At 35.3% G+C, this 20022-nt stretch overlaps 1 protein-coding gene across 3 annotated transcripts in view; it reads right to left on the reverse strand.

Moving 5' to 3' along the window:
- SCN7A (sodium voltage-gated channel alpha subunit 7) overlaps positions 1 to 20022 on the reverse strand; it is an 89968-nt gene that overhangs the window by 34058 nt on the left and 35888 nt on the right. For all 3 annotated transcript variants that reach the window (XM_017548446.2, XM_017548439.2, XM_037745819.1), the window contains 5 exons: positions 17442 to 17648; positions 7765 to 7861; positions 5248 to 5486; positions 3999 to 4172; positions 323 to 679 (listed from right to left, as the gene is read on the reverse strand). In XM_017548446.2, the coding sequence (XP_017403935.1) occupies positions 323 to 679; positions 3999 to 4172; positions 5248 to 5486; positions 7765 to 7861; positions 17442 to 17648 (1074 nt within the window). The remainder of the gene's footprint in view (positions 1 to 322; positions 680 to 3998; positions 4173 to 5247; positions 5487 to 7764; positions 7862 to 17441; positions 17649 to 20022) is intronic.

Here is a 20022-nt window from a genome sequence, read left to right on the forward strand (position 1 = left end):
ACCATGGTTGACCACAGGCAACTAAAACCACATACAGAACAACTGAGGATAAGGAGGGACTACTGTATTATCATTTAAAAATGCATTCAATTAAAAATCATTAATGAAATAGTTTACATCATTTTCTGTGTAAGACATCAAATCTGTGCATATTTAATATTTACAACACATTTCCAATGGGACTAGTCATGCATGTGAGTAGTGGTTACTCTATTGGACTACCACAGTTACAGATCATTAGATCCCATCCATGCACATCATGAAAACACCAAACTACCTTATACCAGTTTTCAAGGAAAATATAAAAGAACTGACTACTTACCAGTAAATTTCCAATTAAAATGACCATCAGGTAAAAAGAAATACACCAGGATTGGCCTGCGACCTCCATACAGTCCCACAAGGTCTCTACCCACTCTCCACAGATAATTCGGAACACGTTCAGGAAGGAGTGGAAAAAGTCATGCATGTGCCAGCGTGGGAGTTGACAGTCTCTGTCTATGTGACAGACAAATTCTTCGTAATTCTGACCAAACAACCTCATGCCGAATGCAGCAGAAAAGAAGGTGAATGTGAACAACAACAGGACCAAGTCTTTCAGGGCCACCCATGAGTTACTAAGAGACCACATTAAAATCTGGAATGTTGGCCAATACTTCCCCAACTTGAAAATTCTCAACTAACAGAGCAATGTGAAAACAAGAACAAGAAACAAATGACAAAAACCTGGTCAGTATTTATTACAATGTACAGCGTTATACACGTATACATAATAGCCTTTAAAGACTTAAGCATTATTAATAACAGCTACTGAACATTCATTTTATGTACAGTTCTTAATACATCTTATATGTTCTATAATTTTGTATACTCAGTCTATACCTGTCCTCTTCTACCGATGTATTCATCTATTCCCATTAAACATTATACTTTTACAATTCCTCTTGCTTTATATTTTAATATCTGTCAGGGCAAGACTTTTGTTTTTGCTTTTCACAATACATTGAATATTTTCCCACATTTTTTCCCCACATGTTGACATAAAAATGATATTGAAAGTCTTTCAGGATCCAAAGGATTCCAATGAAGGGCCTATCAAATATTTCCCTTTTAAAATAATGTATCAAAGACCAAACACAACATTCTAGGTTTAGCTTGAATAGTCCTCTTCCTTTGACTAGATATTTTAAAATTTCCATTTATACAAAACAAGATTACTTTAATACTTTTTGTCACTATATGATGGTAAATTTACAGTCGACTAAATCTCATACATCATTTTTATATAAGCTACACTTTCCTGACACTTTCTTTCAATTTTTGTTTGTTTGTTTGTTTGTTTGACAGAGTCTTTCTCTGTCACCCAGATGGAAGTGCAGTAGTACTATCATGGCTCATTGCAGCCTCCAACCCCTGGGCCCAAGTGATCCTCCTGCCTTAGCCTCCTGAGTTACTAGGACTACAGACATGAACTACCACCATGACTATTTTTTGTTAAAATTTTTTTTTAGAAATGGAGTCTCACTATGCTGCCAAGGCTGGTTCCCAATTTCTGGCCTCACTTCCTGACTTTTTCTAGTGCACAATTATCTTTCTGGACTCAAAAGTAAGACCTTACATGTATCCCTGAAAAATTTAATCATCTTATGTTCAGTCCATTACTAGCCTTTAAGATATTTTGATACTATCTTTTAGCACATATTTTTGCATTTGCCATTGTTATTTCATCCATAAATTTGGTGACAACATCTTGTATATACTTCTCTTATTCATCAAAAAAGGTTATGAGTGAGGATTTAAGAGAGGACCTTCTTCACAGAACTGGAAAAAACCACCTTAAACTTCATATGGAACAAAAAAAAGGGCCCCTATAGCCAAGACAATCCCAAGCAAAAATAACAAAACTGGAGGCATCACACTACCTGAATTCAAACTATACTACAAGGCTACAGTAATCAAAACAGCACGGTACTGGTACCAAAACAGAGACATAGACCAATGGAAATGAACAGAGGCCTCAGAAGTCATGCCACACACCTACAACCATCTGATCTTTGACAAACCTGACAAAAACAAGCAAAAGGGAAAGGATTTCCTGTTTAATAAATAATGTTGGGAAAACTGGCTAGCCATGTGCAAAATGCTGAAACTGGACCCCTTCCTTACATCTTATACAAAAATTAACTCCTGATGGATTAGAGACTTAAACATAAGACCTAACACCATAAAAACCCTAGAAGAAAACCTAGGCAATACCATTCAGGACATAGACACAGGCAAGAACTTCATGGCTAAAACATCAAAAGCAATGGCAACAAAAGCCAAAATAGACAAATGGGATACAATTAAACTTGAGAGCTTCTGCACAGCAAAAGAAACAATCATTGGAGTGAACTGGCAACCAACAGAATGGGAAAAAATGTGTGCAAGCTACCCATCTGACAAAGGGCTAATATCCAGAATCTACAAAGAACTAAAACAAATATTCAAGAAAAAAACAACCCATTCAAAAAGTGGGTGAAGGATATAAACAGACACTTTTCAAAAGAAGACATTTATGCAGCCAACAAACATGAAAAATTGTTCATCATCACTGGTCATTAGAGAAATTCAAATCAAAACCACATTGAGATGCCATCTCATGCCAGTTAGAATGACAATCATCAAAAAATCTGGAGAAAATAGATGCTGGAGAGGATGTGAAGAAATAGGAACACTTTTCCACTGTTGGTGGGAGTGTAAATTAGTTCAACCATTGTGGAACATTGTGGAAGACAGTGTAGGAATTCCTCAAGGATCTAGAAACAGAAATACCATTTGACCTAGCAATCCCATTACTGGGTATGTACCCAAAGAATTATAAATCATTCTATTATAAAGACACACACACATATGTTCATTGCAGCACTTTTTACAATGCCCAACCCAGACGCCCATCAACAATAGCCTGGATAAAGAAAATGTGGCACATATGCACTATGGAATACTATGTAGCCATAAAAAAGATGAGTTTATGTCCTTTGCAGGGACATAGATGAATCTGGAAACCATCATTCTCAGCAAACTGACACAAGAACAGAAAACCAAACACCACATGTTCTGACTCATAAGTGGGTGTTGAACAATGAGAACACATAGACACAGAGAGGGGAACATCACACACCAGAGTCAGTTGGGGGATGGGGTTCTAGGGGAGAGAAAGCAGGGGGTGGGGAGTTTGGAGAGGGATAACATTAGGAGAAATACATAATGCAGGTGACGGGGGGATGGAGACAGCAAACCACCATGGCATGTGTATACCTATGCAACAATCCTGCAAGATCTGCATATGTAAAGTGAGAAAAAAACAAAAAAAAAAGACAGGATTCTGAATGCGCTGCCCTCTAGGAAGTAACCAACAGAATAAGATTAAATGGACTTAATTGTTCTGAATTCCTTCTACATTCCTTCAACTTGTCGCCAGAATGTGACAATGTATAACTTATCTAAAGCTTACCATTTAAATAAATATTATTCTAATAATATTATTCCTTTGTTTAATTTTCTGAGTCTCACCACTACCCTACCCTATAGACATACTCTAGTATTGACCTAATAATTATCATAATAACGTTCTGCTGGCCTGACTGGTCTTCCTTGATACCTGACATTTAAAAATACTCACCTTATTTCAGGTTTTTGGTGACATATTAGCATTCTACTTTGGAAACTCCTCACTTTCTTGCTTTTCAAAATGTACTCAGTTATCCTGACCTTGCTTCCTAAAACTGCGTCTCAAATTTGCTGCATATATGGCATTATTTCCTTTAATGCTGTCGTCAAATAACCATTGGAGACTGCTTACTCTTTCCTTGGCAATAGACTCTTTATATATGAATTAATTCATTTAATATTTCCAATGTCTCAACGGGATAGGTATTACTGTTGCCTCATTTTATGTCTGCAGAAACTGAGATAAACTTTGATCAAATAAGAATTAGATATTGGATTCTACTTACCATCCTGAATGATCGAAAACCAGCCAGTCCTTCAATATACGCTATAAAAAGTTCTGCTAAACCAAGGAACACTATTATGCTATCAAAAATGTTCCAACCTACTTGGAAATACCCATATGGATGCATTGCAATTATTTTTAAAATCATTTCTGCTGTGAAAATTCCAATGAAAACCTAAATTAAAACCAAACACACAGGTGAGAATATGAATCCAATAGCTGTATCAGCACCTTCACATACAAAATCTGTGAAACACACTATTTACTTGTCACTGTCACATTCTTCACAGCTCCTCTGTCAAGATCTGGTTAGTTATGCAGTCTGCATTATAAGGACAGACTCATACGTTTTATTTAACAATCTAACATCAGACACTATATACAGAATCTTTTATTATTTTAATAAAATTCATCCTTGAGGAAAACAAAAGAATATTTGAGAGTGAAGACCTTTCCATTTTTAACAGTTATTTTCAAGATATAGAGTATATGATGCGATATTTAATTTTTCAACCTCTGAAAAAAACTAGTGTAAACCTATGGAAACTGTCCTACTGTACTGGCAGAAATCACTAAATTATGTTTTGGTATCAAATAAGTATATAATTTGAAACTGGTAGCCGTTTGGCTGTTTGTATTAGTACCAAGCAACTAAACAACAATAACAGTGAAAGCAAAGACATCTAAACAATATACATTTGTTTGAATATGACTTATTCTGAAACTCACAGAAATACGTTTTGTCTTTTGCATTGTATGTGAAAAAGGACAGGTGAATCTCAAAAATACCATGCTAAAATAATAATTTCTAATCCTGGGCAAAGATACATGGTTAGAACAGACGGGGCCAACTGTCGTTTTAATCAGAATTAAGAATTCAGGTGTCAGGTGCTTGTTATTTCACCTCTTCCCTACTCTGATCTATGAGCTAATGGTGCCAAGAGACTGTACACTTGGGAAGGAAGTGGCAATAAATAATTTCCATGTAATGTAACTGCTAAGCAGGTGGCTACGAACCCCAAATTAAAATTGGGGAATTTTAAATTCTAGCTGTAAAACTATTTAATGATAACATTTACAAAGTAGGGGTTGGAGAGATAAAACATAAACACAATGTGTCATTCAATAATTATGCATATTGCAACATATTGGAGTTACAGAATAAAATAATGGGAATAAAGATGAACAAAGAAAAGTTCAATGACAAATATGAAACTACAAGTGAAAATAATATGCAATGAGAGTCTTACCAGGTTTCCAATGCTGAGAAGATTGCTAGTTTGTTCGCTCATTGGATAATGCTCCAAGGCCAAAAAGCATACGTTTAAAATTATGCATATGCAAAGGAAAAGATCAGTGAATGGTGCTGTTATAATCTTATGGACAAATTCTTTCAATCTTAACCAACAGGGAGAACAATTCCAGATCAAGAAAGTTTCAGCAAACTTATACCAACATAATGGGCATATCTTCTTGGATTTTTCAAGTTCTGAAACAAAAGAATAGAAAAGTTAAACATTCCTGCCAGGTGCAGTGGCTCACGCCAGTAATCCCAGTGCTTTGGCAAGCCGAGGCGACTTTTGCATGCAAAGGGAGATTTGAAGCTAGAATTCTGATACAGAATTCGAAAACAGAAATAGTCTATCCTAATAAAAACCTGAATGAAGAGAAACTCTCTCTTGGGCGACCTGCTTTCTCAGCATGAGGAAGCTTTCTCTCTCTCATTCTTATTTTGGCTGTTAAACTTTCTGCTCCTTTACCCACTTCACATGTGTGTCCATGTCATTAATCATCTCAGCACAAGACAACTAACCACAGCCTTGCTTCCTGGGATGAAGCTGACTTGATCCTGATGGATAAAATTTTGGATGTGCTCCTGGATTCAACAAAAACAAGCAATGGGGAAAGTATTCCCTATTTAATAAATGATGCTTGAAAAACTGGCTAGCTGTAGGCAGAAAACTGAAACTGGATCCATTTTGTACACCTTATACAAAAATTAACTCAAGATTGAGTTTGACTTAAATGTGAAACCTAAAACCATAAAATCCCTAGAAGAAAACCTAGGCAATATCATTCAGGACATAGGCATGGACAAAGGTTTCATGACTAAAACACCAAAAGCAATTGTAACCAAATCGAAAATTGACAAATGGGATCTAATTAAACTAAAGAGCTTCTGCACAGCAAAAGAAACCATCATCAGAGTGAATAGGCAACCAACAGAATGGGAGAATATGCTTGCAATCTACCCATCTGGCAAAGGTCTAATGTCCAGAGTCTGTCTACAAGGAACTCAAACAAATTTACAAGAAACAACCCCATCAAAAAGTGGACGAAGGATATGACAGACACTTCTCAAAAGAAGACATTTATGCTGCCAACAGACGTATGAAAAATGCTCATCACCACTGGTCATTAGAGAAATGAAGATCAAAATCACATTGAGATACCATCTCACAAGATAAGAAAATGATCTTTTTAATGGCGATCATTACAATGTCAGGAAACAACAGACGCTGGCAAGAATGTGAGGAAACAGGAATGCTTTTACACTGTTGGTGGGAATGTAAATTAGCTCAAGCATTGTGAAAGACGGTGTGGTGAATCCTCAAGGATCTAGAAGCAGAAATACCATTTGACCCAGGAATCTCATTAGTAGGTATATAGCCAAGGGATTATGAATCACTCTACCATAAAGTCACATGAACACATATGTTCATTGCAGTGCTATTCACAATAGCAAAGACTTGGAATCGACCCAAATGCCCATCAACAATAGACTGGATAAAGAAAATGTGGCACATATATACCGTGGATTACTATGCAGCCATAACAAAAAACGTACGAATTCGTGTCCTTTGCAGGGACATGGATGAAGCTGGAACCATCATTCTCAACAAACTAAAACAGCAACAGGAAACCAAACATCACATATTCTTACTCATGGGTGGGAGTTGAACAATGAGAACATATGGAAGCAGGGAGAGGAGCATCAGACACCTGGGTCCTGTCAGGGCATGGGAGGCATGGGGAGGGAAAGGACTGGGACAAGTGTGTAATGCATGTGGGACTTAAGACCTGGATGATGGGTTGATAAGTGCAGCAGATCACCATGGTACATGTATACCTATGTAACAAACCTGCACATTCTGCTCATGTATCCCAGAACTTAAAGTTTAATTAAATTAAAAAAAAAAAAAAAAAAAAAACTTTGGTTAAAAAAAAAAAAGGTGAATGAAGTAAATTTCCTCTATTGTGTTCATATATAGTTGAGTTAGACAAAAGAAAACGAAGCAAATTGTATATTAGAAGAAAAATGTAGGGGCATCTCTCAAGGAAACAATATGAAACATAGTTGAGAACATTGTGACTTATAATGTCTAGATTTACATGTTTTACAAATTAATGCCTTTTGATATTGATCATAATTTTTGATTACACATAAAAAATACAGAGATAAGTCTAGAAAGAACCTTGAGATATTAATGTTATATATCACAATCTTTATATTTAGTCACAAGTTAATACTTCAATATGTTTTTAATGTTAAAGAAAATTACTTGGTGCTCTTTGGTCACTCTTTCCAATGTTTAAAACACCATGATTCTGAAATTTTTATGCATAGTTTATCCTAATATTCTCAAATATTCCTTCAATTTTTGTTATTACCATCTAAGATTCTGAAGAAATTGCTGAATTTCTTTAAAAGTGAATTTTATGAGTAGTACATTCCATAGTGAGTGTCTAACTATTTAGTACTTTACCTTCCTTATGTCTGAGAGTAGCATCTTCCAACACATCCAACGATGTGTCTGTGGATGCTGGTGACCTTTTCTTCATTTCTATTTGTATGGTCTTGGCCTGAAAAGGAATTTGATGGTTTAATATTGGCTTCCTCTCTTTGCAGGTCCAAAACTATAAGAAGGTGTACAGCCTTGCTAAAAATGCCAGTCATTCTCCAGGAGCCTTTCATTTTTATTAAGTTGATAAATAATCATTGTACATATCTGGGGGGTATATGTGGTATTTTCATACATGCACACAATGTACAATGATCAAGTCAGGTTAATTGCAATACATATTACCTGAAACATTTATCTTTTCTTTATATCGATAACATTCCAATTCTTCTCCTACAGCTATTTTTAACTTTATAATAAATTATTGTTAACTAGACTCACCCTACCACAGTATTGAACACTAGACTTTATTCCCCCTATTTCACCATAATTTTTGTACCCATTAGCTAACCTTTCTTCATATCACCTCATAATACCCTTTGCAGCCTCTGATAACCACCAATAAACTATCTACTTCAATAAGATCCATGTTTTTAGCTCCCACATATGACTGAAAACATGTGAAGTTGCTCTTTCTGTGCCCAGCTTATTTCACTTAACATAACCTCAAGTTCCATCCATGTTGCTGCAAATGACAAGACTTTATTCTTTTTAATAGCTGAATACTATTTCATTGTGTATATACCACCCTAGACACTTAAGTTTATTCATCTCTTGGCTATCGTGAATAGTACTGCAATAAACGTGGGAGTACAGATATTTCTTCAATATGCTGCCTTTCTTTCTCGTGAGTACATACCCTGCAGTGGGATCCCTGGGACATATGTTAGCTCTATTTCTAGTTTTTTGAGGACCATTCATACTCTCTCCATAGTGGCTGTGCTAATTTACATTCCCACTAATAGTATTCCAGAAGCATTTTTGGGTTCTATCCCTTGCTAATCATTACACTCTATGCCATATTTACAAATTCTTAAAATTAAATAAAATTTTATACAGTGAGGTCTGAGTCTAAATATAAAAAGAGTAAAGACCAGGAAATGGTTGTGATATGATCCATATTTGACAAATAATTCAGTATATAGCTTAGGATTATTGTAAAATATTTGATCAGGAAACATACTACTAGGTAATAAGAAAGTGTTTTCCTAACATCTTAAACTTTATTAGGATATTTTAACTTTATAACTTTGTAAATGCTCTTGATAAAATAAAAAATTATTTGGCATTGTGATAATAAAATAAGTCTTAAAGAATAACAAGAAATGGAATGTATTTAAAAGGGTTGTCTTAGATGATGTATAATATTAAATGAGTAGGACAGGCATAATTCTGTAAGGAAATTACTTCTTTCTGTTTATAATGTCTCATGAATAATGGTTTTAAGAGATCTTCAGCTTTACTGATGTTGTATTGGTAAGGTACTTAAACTCCTAGGCTTTAATGTAGATATTACAAGTTCTGTGCATTCATAACTTTAAGGAGTATGGCCATAGATATTTCTAGTGATCAGATGTAAAACAGTATTTGAATTTAAATTTTAAGAACCAGACAATGGGTGGATGATATTATACTATACTGATCCCCAACTGTTTTTACATTTGACACACGCAAAGTATGAAAATATTTGTATATTTGTTAACTTGGGGTAAACAGATAAAGACAGCTCTCAAATAAAGTTAACTGGCATAGGGGCTGCCACTGCCCCAGCACTGAGGGAGTTAATGGTTTAGGCTTGCCAATAACCCAACCCAACATTCTGGTTGGCCAGTTCTGCTGTGGTATATCTGAAGTGACATAATAGTTACCATGGAAATAATTATATTATCTTACTGTCAGTCAAGTCCCCTGTAATTTCACATATACTAAAGCTAGAGGAGGATAAAGCCAATTATACTGCATACTGGGTTCATCAGACCAATAACCGACTGCAGGTCTACAGAGCTCCATTCCCTCTTTTTTTCTTCCTGTGGGTAGAGGACATGAACAGACACTTCCCAAAAGAAGGCATACTGCAGTCAACAAATATATGATAAAATGCTCAACCTCAGTAATCATTAGAAAAATTAAAGTCAAAACCAGAATAAGAAATCATCTCACACCCACCAGAAGGGCTATTACTAAAAAGACAAAAAATAATAATAACAGATGTTGGTGAAGTTGTGGAGAAATGGGAATGCTTGTACACTGCTGGTGGGAATGTAAGTTCAGCCACTGTGGAAAGCAATTTGGAGATTTCTCAGATAACTTAAAACAGAGTTACCATTAGACCCAGCAGGCTCAATCCTGAGTATATACCCAAAGGAATATAAATTATTCTACCAAAAAGACATATTCACTTGTATGTTCATCACAGCACTATTCACAATAGCAAGGACATGGGGTCAACCTAGATGCCCATCAATGTAGACTAAGTAAAGAAAGGGTAGTACCCTGGAATACTATGCCACTATAAAAAAGAACAAAATCATGTCCTTTGCAGCTGGATGAACATGGATGCAGCTGGAGGCCATTATCCTAAGCCAGTTAATGCAGGAACAGAAAACCAAATACCGTATATTCTCACTTATAAGTAACAGCTAAACTTTGTGTACACACGGACAGTACGATGGGAAAAACAGATACCAGGCACTGGGGACTACTACAGGGGAAAGGCTGGGGGCAGGTGAGGATTGAAGGACTATCAGGCACTACACTCACTACTTGGGTGATGGGAGCATTCGTACACCAAACTTCAGTGACATGCAATTTGCCCACGTAACAAACCTGCCTACGTACCCCAGAATCTAAAATAAAACTTGACCAAAAAAAAAAATTAAAAAAACAACAGGAAGCTAAAAGTTCAGGGTGTGGATGGGCACAGCCTGTAATCCCAGACCTTTGGGAGGCTAAGGCGGGCAGATCACTTGAGGTCAGGAGTTTGAGATCAGCCTGGCCAACATGGTGAAACCCTGTCTCTACTAAAAATACAAAAATTAGCCAGACGTGGTAGCATACACCTGTAATCCCAGTTACTAGGGAGGCTAAGGCAGGAGAATTACTTGAACCCAGGGGGCAGAGGTTGCAGAGAGTGGAGATCGTGCCACCGCACTCCAGACCTGGGACACAGAGCGAGACTGGGTCTAAAAAATAAAATAAAAAAGGCTGGTACAGTGGCTCACACCTGTAATTCCAGCACTTTGGGATCCTGAGGCAGGCGGATCACGAGGTCAGAAGATCGAAACCATCCTGGCCCACATGGTGAAACCCCCTCTCTACTAAAAATACAAATTAGCCAGGTGTGGTGGTGTGTACCTGTAATCCCAGCTACTTGGGAGTCTGAGGCAGGAGAATGGTTTGAACTCGGGAGGTGGAGGCTGCAGTGAGACAAGAACATGCCACTGCACTCCAGCCTGGCGACAGAGAGAGACTGTCTCAAAAAAGTTCAGGATGTAAGGTTAGGGTTTTTGTTTAAACTATGCTTATTCCAGAAACTATTTTTAGCTGGTGTGTAAGATTATATAAAATGTAAGTTAAAATTTATGCAATTCAAAATTTTCATGAGATTAGAAGTAATTATTATGTCATTAAGATCTGACAGGGATTTCCCATATGTGTATCTCATAAAGTTGACACTGTGTGGCATAGTGAATATTATCCTTGAGTATATCCTTAATGGAGAGGAATTAATTACTCTTTATAGGGCTGTTTCAGTTAGGAACAATATTTGATGAAATTATATTAAGAAGCAATTCAGTAGAGATAACTCTCCAAGGTGGAGAATGGGGCATAAAGTAGGTAGCAACAATGTTGTTGATGTAGTCAGTGCTCAATTCTCTACTAATTTGGCTTCAACTATGGGTATATTTTAGAATATAAAATGAATGAACCTCATGTCTATCTTGTAATATATTTACCTTGATCGAGCTTCTTGTTAAATTAATGTCCACATATTGGCCAAATACTAAGGATATCGCTATTTTACAATGAAAATTGAGAGGAATGTTACTCAACATCCTTCCTCTATTTGCTATTTAAGAGCTAATAAGGTCACATGCCTGAACTTCTGACAATCCAATATTAAAATTAAACTGGGAAAGGAGGCTAGGCTTCTTCTTCTCCAAACTAGTTTAAATAGTTTTTGGAGGGAAGGCAGTAAAAAGGAAGGACTTAGTCACACCTCTCGCATTTACCTATGAATATCTGACAAGTTCATCTTGGACTCAGAGTTACTCTCCTGCAGTCATGCTGGCCTTTTTAATTCTCTGACTCATCCTGCCCACTCCCTCTATTTAGCCTGGACACATTCTTCACATCTCAGCTCAAGTGTCAGTTTCTCACAGAAACCTTTTCTGACTTAGAGAATCCTTTATAAAAGGCCCTCAAAATCCTTTATAAAAGGCCCATGTCTCTCAGCTTTGTTCCACTTGCCCCAGTTTTCTTTAATTTATTAAAGTAGAGAATAATAGAGTGAACCACCAAGTGGTCAAAATCCAGCCTCAACAATTACTAACATTCCATTCTTCCTTTTTCATTTATTTTCTGCTCTACTTATTTTCTGAAATATATATTTTAAATAAAATTTCAGAGATAATACATTTTTCAGATAAAATATTAAAACTGTAAATAAATCACAACACCATGATCACAATTAGCAAAATTAGTAATTCCTTAATGCTAGCCAATACCCAATTCATTGTTCAAAAACATCATTATAGTTGATTTATTCTAATCAAAATATAAACAAGGTCCACACATTTTATTCACTTGGCAGTTTTATCAATTATCTTGTAATTTTATTTTTTCCAACGTAGTTTATTTTTCAAAGATAAATTATCTTTAAAGTCACATTCTTGATTTGTCAGATTATATCATTTCAGTGTAATTTAACCTATTCTTCTCTCTCATAGTCACCAGAAAAAAAAGCAATCGGAACTAAATGCTTATTAGAGTTAGCTCAGATTTTGGGAAGAATATATTGCACCTGGTATTTTGTGTTTCCTATTTCATAACAGCAAGAAACACATAATTAATTTATTGTCCTTGAGATGCAATTTAGTGTTTATGATAATTTGATAGTCAGTCTATACATTAGGCCATTAGCTTCATGAAGATAGACATTACATTTGTATTTATTAAAACTCTTTATCTTCAGTGCTTTGTACAATTGTCAATCACATTTTAACTAGTTACAAAGATGAATTATGTAACTAGTTACATAGATGAATTATGACTGTCTTTTAAATGTGGCAAATATTTTTTAAAAATATTTGTATTCCTATGATTTTACATACATGATTATCATCTTGAGGAGTTGCCAGTAGTTGACAATTCATAAGAAAGTTTCACCTGCAAACTGTGTGACCAATAGAATGATACTGTTTCAGCACTGAGCCTCCAGAACAAGGAATTAAAGTGATAAATCATGGATTATCTTCCTCAACATTATGAAATCAGATCTCAGTGAGTATAGATCAATCTCTGCAGCTGGAACTCCTCAATGAGGATTAAAGTTGAGAATTCATGATGGTATTTATCTTATGTCTGGTGCATAGTTGATGCTTAATAAACATTTTATGTGACTGCTATTGTCATTTTTATTATTATTTCAATTATCCCTAAGTATAGTCAAAGATAAGAATTTTATGTTGCTGGGTGTTTCTCTATTGGAACAGCCATGCCTTCTTGTGTTCTCTATAATTAGCAACTGATTCTTTATGAACTTTATAACCTGTGAATTAAATTTTTATAGGACAATGCTATAAACATTTTTAATATCTTGTTTAATATTATGGCTAGTTCTACATTTCCCACCTTGGAGACTGAACCTTCAATTTTCTTATATGAAATACTGAGATAATTCCAATACCTCAAAGGCTTGTCACAGTAGAAAGGTAACAATGTATGTAAAACATTTAGCATTGAGTTTGGCATGTAGTACATAAACAATGTTGCATGCTATCAACGTTATTACATTGTTATGAGAAAATTTACTTCTAAAATGTGACTTTATTCAATCTGACATTTTTCCATAAAAATCAAGTGTTCTTAATATAGATTGCGAGTGTGATAATTTCTGTAAAAGCCACCTTTAACATGATGTATAATATTGGCATGTCATAATAATTTTATTAATATTCTTTATAACATTTTTTCAGTTGCTTAGTATAGTGTAAGGACTGCTTGGTGCTTTACATGCATTTATTTCATTTGGACCTCACTATAACCCATAGGACAGGTACTATATATACATTTTACAGGTAAAAGAGCTGAAGTGTAGAAAAGCTAACAGACTTGCCAAATATCATTCATCTATTAAGTAGCTAAATTGGGCTGAAATCCATATTTATCTGGCTGCAGAGCTGTGCTTTTAGCCAATATGACCTACAACTTTCATATAATGTGAGAATATGTAATTCTAAGCAATCTCCCGGCTATTCCACCAACGGAATTGGCAACTAACTGGTCTGCAAGCAGATCAGTGATCTGTAGAGTCCTCAATATGTTCCATTTTACATCTTTTTGGGTTTTTTTTAGTTTTTGTATTTATAAATAAAAGAGGAAAAAATCTTGTAAAAATAGTCTATATTCTTACTTCCCAGAAAATTCTGCATGTTAAAATGTTCTAGGACTCTTCCAGGAAAAGAAATTGGTTATAATTAAAAATGTTAATAAAAATCAGAAATGCTTTATGTGATCCAGAGCAGAAAAATGAATAGAAATATTATAAAACTGAGAAATATCCACGTTCTTCATAAGCAGAGTTAATAAAACATTTCATCTGGGATCAGAGAAGTATTGTTACATTCTTGGATACAATTGAGTGCAACCATAAGCCCTTAAGATTGTGAAAGGCCACTTCAGAACAAATTACACATTCATTATATCATTCAAACTCTAATCACTCAGTCTGAAGGACCCTGGATTCATTTATTAGAAACAGAAAGCTTTTGAAATTTGTTTTTCTGTGACTTACTCATGGGTGATATAATGGGAATACTCAATAGCCTTTTTTATACATGTTTTCTTCACTCAGTCCACAATTGCTTCTTGTTCAATGGTATGCATGTTATAGACACAAGTAGCTATCCAGTCATTCAGTATGATCTTACATCATGTTGTTCAGATCCCAGTTTTTGGTACGATAACTTTCTAAAGCTCCTTCACTGGTGATGACTTAATAAAAGGGTTATTAACAGGAAAGTTAACATTTCCCTCTTTGACTTAGTAGGGACCTTTGGCATTAATGTACCTTACTATATATTCCACTTCATAGTAGAGTGTATCTTGGCCCTTTCTTTTCCCTGAGTCTTTTTATCCTCTTTATATGAGAGGGTTCTGGTCATGGCTCCTGTCTATTTTTTGTTCTATGGCTCAATCTAGATTTTTTTTCCCATTTACCAGAAGGGTAGTTCAAGGAAGAGATGTGAGATTGCTAGGTCCTGAGGAATATAAGAAAGCTACTTCTGGTTGCTTTTTTCCATCTGGTCCTTTCTTTAAGCACACATATGGCACAGTTTATATTTTTAAAGACAATTTCCCAAACTTCCTTAATGTCAGTTCTGTCAATAATTTCAAATTAATAGACCAAATTTTTTGCTCTGAGGCCAAAGAATCTAAAAAGAAATATTAAAGCATAACACCAAGATAATTGAAAATTATGGCAAAACATTACTAGGTTTTTAATCTGGTTCTAATTCTTTCAGGAATAAAATAATTCCTTGTATTATGATACATAGTGCATTTCCTCTGGAAAGAACTAGAAGACCAATAAAGTAATTTTATTTCTGTCTACAACTTCAGTACTGTACTTTTATCCATCCCTTTAGTACTTTCTAATTTCTAAATTATGGAAGGTTCTGTCACTGCGTTACAATGAGACATTTTTCAAAGTTAATTTTGATGAGCTGTCTGAAGTAGTTTTAAATTAATAAACTATACTTGTATTAAGAGAAGTCAAGTTCTAAAAACCCAACATAGCTATAGTTTATAAGCAGTAGAAATAGACATTTTGGAACAAAAAAACTGTATATGTTAGATAAATCTTTAAAGGTAGCAGTAACTCTTGCTACAGGGCATTAAGGAAGGAATGTTATGTAGCAAAAGCAAGCTCTCTTATTGAAATATTTTTTGATCTTCTGATTATGTACCATATACAGATATAAACAGATATTGAAAGGCACTGTATTTCAAGGCCTTAAAAAGACACCCCTAGCTCTGTGATTCTCAGAAGCATTTTAAAATAATAAAACCATGTCCTTTGCAGCAATAGGCATGCAACTGGAGGCCATTATCCTACGTGAATTAACACAGGAACAGAAAACTAAATACTGCATGTTGTCGCTTACTAAGTAGGGGCTCATCACTGGATACACATGGACCTAATGATAGGAGCAAACCTGGAGACTACTAGAGGGGGAAGACAGGGAAGAGGGCAAGAGCTGAAAAACTGCTTGTTGAGTACCATCACTACCCAGGTGACGGGATCATTTGTCCACCCTAAGCCTCACTGTCACACAATATGCCCACGTAACAAACCTGCACATGCAGCCCCTGAATCTAAAAGGTGAAATTTTGAGATATGTTTCATCAATACCTAGTTTATTGAGTGTTTTTAGCATGCAGGGGTATTCAATTTTATCGAAGGCCTTTGCTGCATCTAATGAGGTTATCATGTGGTTTTTTTTCATTGGTTTGGTTTATGTGATAGATTATTGATTCACATATGTTGAATCAGCCTTGCATCCCAAGGATGAACCTGACCTGATCATGGTGGATAAACTTTTTAATAAGCTGCTGGATTCGGTTTGCCAATATTGTTAGACTGTATAAAGAAAATGTGGCACATATATACCATGGGATACTATGCAGCTATAAAAAAGAATGAGCTCATGTCCTTTGCAGGGACATGGATGAAGTTGGAAACCATCATTCTCAGCAAACTAATACCGGAACAGAAAACCAAGCACCATATGTTCTCACTCATAAGTGGGGGTTGGACAATGAGAACACATGGGCACAGGGAGGGGAACATCACATACTGGGGCCTGTCGGCAGGGTAGGGGTAAGGATAGCATTAGGAGAAATACCTAATGTAGATGCCCAGTTGATGGGTGCAGCAAACCACCATGGTGTATGTATACCTATGTAACAAACCTGCATGTTCTGCACATGTATCCCAGGGCTTAAAGTATAATAATTTAAAAAGATGTTCTAATAAAACAACTATTTAAAATTCAAAAAAGTTGAAATTATAAAAAATTTAAAACTGCATAGAAAAATAACGAACACCACCATCACTAAGAAAAAGAACTAAAACCCAAACAAACAAATCTCATAAGTGTGGTAGATTATTTGCAAACATGGCCACAAATTTCCTTGGTAAGTCCCTTTCCAACTTAACTCTAACCTTGGCCATGTTACTTGCTTTACCCACTGGACAATAACAAATGTGACACAAGCAGAGCCTTAAGGCACTTGGCATTGGTGCCAACTTCCCTGCTGTTTTTTGGAATCTGTGACCACCATGAGACCAGTGATGAACTGTCTCAGCTGAACCTAAGCCATAGAATCATGAGCAAATAATAATGAATCAACAACATAGGATCAACAACAAATAAATGATTGTGGTTTCAAGACAAAAAAAGAAAAAAAAGTTATACCTCAGCTGTTTCATTTCCTCCTTGAAGTTCTTTTCCAGTCTTTTGAAATTTTGGTTCAATCTTCTTAGTTGTTTCACCAACTCTCTGCTTTTCTTCTTCATAAGCCATGGCAAGTATGCCTAAGAACAAACTTGCCATATAAAAGGAAAACCAAAAACTTACCACAACAAAAAATATCATGTAGACCTTCCCAGAAGCATAAAGTATCTAAGGAAAGGTAGAAAGTAAAACAAAAGAATAAAATGTTATTTATCTGCCTGCATTCTCCTATTTTAAGATAAAAGGTGAAATTTTATTAGGAAAATAATTTAGTCATAAATGCAATGTAATCACAAGACAGTTTAAAGACTGGCTCCACCAGAAGAAATAAATGAAAAGCTTTTCAACTTGAAGCATGCATGTAAGCTATAAAATATATGCTGTGAAACCCAGGGAAACTTAGTAATTCAATTAACTTAGGGTAAGTATTTGATTTTTATGTCTTGATTGACAGAGAAAACATATTTGAAAGAATTGTCATCTCTCAATATAGAAGCTGGACATCCTTAACATGGAAAGTTATTTTACTTGCAGTAGAATCTTTAAATACATGAAATTTAATGAAGGCAGATAATGGCTGGATATTATTTTCTTCTGATTATTACTTTATGGAAAAATCACAGCAAAGTGAAAAATTAGTCTTTACAAGGAATGGGGAGCAGGACTTTTCTTTGCCTGTCAGAGTATCTACTTTGGTGAAGAACTTTTAGACAAGATACTTGGGGAAGTCATATAATCCATTTACATGAAGGCATTACAGTGGGTGACATTTATGGATAGCAGAATGCATTTTAGATTGCCAAACATAGCACTGACTAGCTTTTATTTCATAATAATTGCCTAAGACAGATCAGAAAGTTTAATTTTAAAAAAATTTTAAAAGTATAAGAATATTAAAAATATAAAATATTATCCATTGACTTAACCTCATTGATCGAAAGATGGTGAAATCACCTAAGCAACACATGACTGTATTTATATGGCATTTATATTGTATTAGGTATTATGAGTAATCTAGGCATAATTTAAACTATGCAGGAGATAATTTAAAGTATATAGGAAGTATGCAGGTTATATGCAAATACTATGCCATTTTACATAAGGAACTTAAGCATTCATGGATTTTAGTATCCACCAGAGATTCTGGAACTGATCCCCCATGGATACTGAAGGACAATTATACTTTATGTTTATTATCTTATTCAACATTATTTTCAATAGCAATTTCAGAAGACAAATGAAAATCAGATAGGAAAAAAAGATCTCACAGCCTATAAGAGAATGCCTGAATTCAGAGCTTTTGCTTTTTCCACTATATGATGCCAGTGGAGGATAAAAGCATACGCTCTTGTTAGCATAAAACAGGACATAATTTCTAGTTTTATTACATTTTAGCTTGAAACAGGAGCTGTACTTAGGTATTTCTCCTAATGCTATCCCTGCCCTTGCTTCCACTCACTGACAGGTCCACATGGGCACAGGGAGGGGAACATCACCCAGCAGAGCCTGTTGGGGAGTGCGGGTAAGGGGTGGGATAGTATTAGGAGAAATACCTAATGTAGATGACGGGGTGATGAGTGCAGCAAATTACCACGGCACGTGTATACCTATGCAACAATCCTGTGAGTTCTACACATGTATCCTAGAACTTGAAGTATAGAAAAAATAACTTGGAGTACAATAATAAAGATTCTGAGGGCCCCAATAGCAGGACACTTCCAGACTGGTTCTCTATTTCTTTGGTAGAGGGAAAGAACTGTCTTTCTAACAAGAAAATTAACTCATACATTTTGAGGGCAATAAGCAAAGAATGAAACCTGTATTATTATGTCATATACTGTAAAATAGCCCATAAATATTCACTTGCATTTTTATTATAGCTCCATTAAATATTTATATGTGTTAGATACTGAGAAAACAACCAAAATTAAAACAAGACAAAAATACGTATTTTTTTCTCAGATAGATAAAAAGTTAGCAGGTGGTTTCTCAGGCAGTTCATCTCCAAGTAAGAAAAATAGCTGGACAAGCAACTAAAACACCACAATCTGGGAAAGTATAGTGGCCTGTGGCATTTCAGTGTAGGATGTGACTTACTACTACATTGGGCTTGGGGAAAAGCTCACAGAAGAAATCCTGGTTTCACAGCACAAATTTGAAGCATGAACCTGAAGGCAGATAGGGGAAACTTAAATTTAGGGAAGGGCACATCATACATGGAAATAAGTATGAGAAAAGCTTATTTAGGAAGTAGAAAACCTTTTAAGTAATTAAGCAGAGAGTATAAATTAGCATATGTTAAGATTAATAAATCTGGAGACGTAGGCAGATGAGACCTTAAAGGGCACTACATATCATGCATACAGACTTGGAACTCTGGCCCACAGGAATTTGAAAAACACAAGCATTTTTAGAAAAAGGATAACATGATAAGATTATTTTAGAAATAAGAACCTCCTAGTGTTTTGGAGAAAACACTGAATCTTGTCAAAGAGACTGGAAATACCAATATAAGTACTAGTATAACAAAATTAGAAAAATA

The sequence above is a fragment of the Cebus imitator genome, unplaced genomic scaffold (genome assembly GCF_001604975.1).
Source record: "Cebus imitator isolate Cc_AM_T3 unplaced genomic scaffold, Cebus_imitator-1.0 Scaffold10, whole genome shotgun sequence".
Lineage (NCBI taxonomy): Eukaryota > Metazoa > Chordata > Mammalia > Primates > Cebidae > Cebus > Cebus imitator.